The sequence below is a fragment of the Brassica oleracea genome, chromosome C7 (assembly GCF_000695525.1).
Source record: "Brassica oleracea var. oleracea cultivar TO1000 chromosome C7, BOL, whole genome shotgun sequence".
In the NCBI taxonomy this organism is placed as follows: domain Eukaryota; kingdom Viridiplantae; phylum Streptophyta; class Magnoliopsida; order Brassicales; family Brassicaceae; genus Brassica; species Brassica oleracea.
The window spans coordinates 29,159,638-29,162,671 of NC_027754.1; the positions used below are offsets into that span (position 1 = coordinate 29,159,638).

The 3,034-nt window shown below is 37.9% G+C and overlaps 1 protein-coding gene across 1 annotated transcript in view; it reads left to right on the top strand.

The window, feature by feature from the left end:
- Positions 1–991, top strand: part of LOC106303028 — a 1,809-nt gene extending 818 nt beyond the window's left edge. The window contains exon 2 of the mRNA XM_013739403.1: positions 2–991. Within this exon, the coding sequence (XP_013594857.1) occupies positions 2–991 (990 nt within the window). The remainder of the gene's footprint in view (position 1) is intronic.
- The last annotated feature ends 2,043 nt before the right edge of the window (positions 992–3,034 follow it).

Consider the following 3,034-nt stretch of genomic DNA (forward strand, 5'->3'; position numbering starts at 1 on the left):
TGTTTATCTAGGATTAGCAACAGATGGATTTAATCCAGTGGGTATGTGCGATGAATCCCACTCGGTCTGGCCCGTCATCGTAACCCCGTATAACCTACCTCCTGGTATGTGTATGAAAAGAGAATATTTCTTTTTATTAGTACTAGTTCCTGGGCCAAGGCATCCAAAGAAGAGCATTGATATCTATCTGCAGCCGTTAATTGAAGAACTAAAAAGTTTGTGGAGCGATGGAGTCGAAGCCTATGATGTCTCGAAGAAGCAAAATTTTACGATGCGAGCCGCACTAATGTGGACAATTAATGACTTTCCCGCTTACGGCATGATGTCCGGATGGATGACTCATGGCTGTTTAGCTTGTCCATATTGTCTTGATGATACAAAGTCTTTTTGGTTGCAACATGGAAGGAAGCATAGCTGGTTTGACTGCCATAGAATGTTCTTGCCTAGGGAGCATCCTTACAGAAGAAATGTCCAAGCTTTTCGAAAGGGGCAGACGGTAACTGATGATCCTCCATCATGGTTGACGGGAGAAGAAATTTTTCGCGAAAGAATCAACAACATCGAAGGACTGAAGGAAACGGTCGATTGTGGAGGAAATGGACACGAGAAACCTGCAAGCACTATAAACGGCTACGACAAAGACCACAATTGGGTGAAGAAAAGTATCTTTTGGGAGTTGCCGTATTGGAAAAACCTGCTTCTTCGCCACAACCTGAACTTCATGCACGTTGAGAAAAATTTCTTCGATAATCTTATCAACACGGTGCTTAATGTTCCCGGGAAGACAAAAGATAATGCAAAGTCGAGGATGGATCTACCTGATTTATGCAGACGGTCTGAGTTACATATGAAGGATGATGGAACGATGCCAGTCCCGATATTCCGGTTGTCGAAGGAGGATAAAAAAGAATTTCTGCGATGGTTGAAAAATGATATAAAATTTCCAGATGGATACGCTTCAAAGTTTAGTAGTTATTGGAAATGCTTGTGACTGTCTTACTTAGTTATTGGAAATGCTTGTGACTGTCCTAGTTAGTTATGTTGCTTGTGATTGGAAATGCTTGATTATGATTATTTTTCCTTTCCTTTTGCAGAGAGGAAAGACAAAGAAGGGCACAATCTACGGCCTTGGCAGTGCTCAGTACAAGAACAGCAGTCCTTCTGTGCCAATTCCTGTCTCACTCAAGCGCAACCTTGACGTGGATATGCGCATGTCTGGCTTCGAGACCACCATTTCTGAAGTCAAGGAAGACATTGCTGGAGTCAAGGAAGATTTCACTGCTTTGAAGACAGAGATCAATGCTTTCAAGACTGAAGTCACAGGGGGAATGTCTGCAAGCCAAGCAACTCTCAACATTATTCTGCAAACTCTCCAATCTCAAGCTTCCACTTCTGCCTCAACTGCACAACCATTTCAGCCTCAAGCTCAGTCACAACATCAAGGTCAGCCCCAAGCTCCAGTTCAATCTCATCATCAGCCACAACCTCAAGCTCAGTCTACGGCTCCACCACAACATCTCTCGACCAATACCCATTCTGATTTAGATAGGTGGTGCCAAGAACTTGATATGTAAGGTTTGATCAGTTCATGTATTAAGCTACAATATTTTGTGTATTTTGGTTCAAATTCATGGATCTTTTGAATGTTTGAATGTTTGAAACTTCAACTCTTATGTAATATATTTCGGTTTCAATGATATTATGGCTTTCTATTCGCATATAGCATTTTATATAAATTTCAAATTTGTTTTTTATAATTGATTTTAATTTTTTTTTTTATAATTGGTTAAACTAGCCACGAAATGTTTCGTCAGTAAAACGTAGCATATGTTACGAAAGAAACCGTGGCAAAACCGTGCCTGTTGCTACATTATATTTCGTATCAAATCGTAGCAAGTTACTGAAATCGTGGCAAGCGTTGCCACGAAAACTTTCGTAGCAAAACATGGCACTTTGCTACGATTTTTGATACGCGCTCTTTTTGCTACGCTCGTATACGTATGTTTTACGTTTCGTAGCATTTCGTGGTTTCTGCTCCGTATAGCCATGAAATCTTGGTCATAGCCACGAAAATTAACGTGGCTGTAGCGATGTTTTTTACTAGTGATATCCTATATAAAGAGATCTAATGTAAGATGATCTCTATAACAATAGAGAAGAAAGTTAAGAAAGAAATAAAACGAAGAAACAGTTTTATAGTTTTGTGTCTTTGTTTACTTTAAAAAATTCTTAAAAAATCAAATACTAAGAAATGGAAAACAAAGTAGAAGTCGTAAAATCTAACATCAATGTTTCCTAGGGTCATTTGCGTGAGAACCAAAGAATAAAATATAACGATCATTTGACGTGTATCCATTGTTAAGTTCTACTTCTATATCTCAATCGATATGGATCGGTATATATATAATCAATCGGAGTCAACAACTAATCAATTCATTGACTGCCATATTAATTCACCTTTTTTTTATCTCTGACCAGAAATATGATGTACAAACTAGCTCTGGAACGGATCCGGATATCCGGAAAATTTAGGGTATCCGGATCCGGATCCGGATCCGTAGGATCCTTGGATTTAATATCCGGATCCGGATTCGTGGTATCCGGATCCGGATTCGTGGTATCCGGGTTTCGGATATCCGTCTCGATATTCTATTATCCGCCGATATCTGGATCCGTCAAAATAATTAAAAATAATTTTTTTAACAAAAAATACTATTTTTTTAATATAATACATAAATTAAATATTTATAAATATATTTATATATGTTTATAATATTGTAAAAACTAAAATATAATATTATAAGATTAATTCATGTATAAATATTAATATATCAAATATAAATATTAATAAAATTTAAAATTTTAATGTATTTTAAAAATACGGATCCGGATCCGGATATCCGGACCTAAAAATTAAGATATCCGGATCCGGATTCGGTTTGCACGGATCCAAGATTATACTACCCGGATTCGGATCCGGGCACTCCAGATATCCTATTTTCGGAACGGATCCGGAGCGGATCTCGGATCGAAT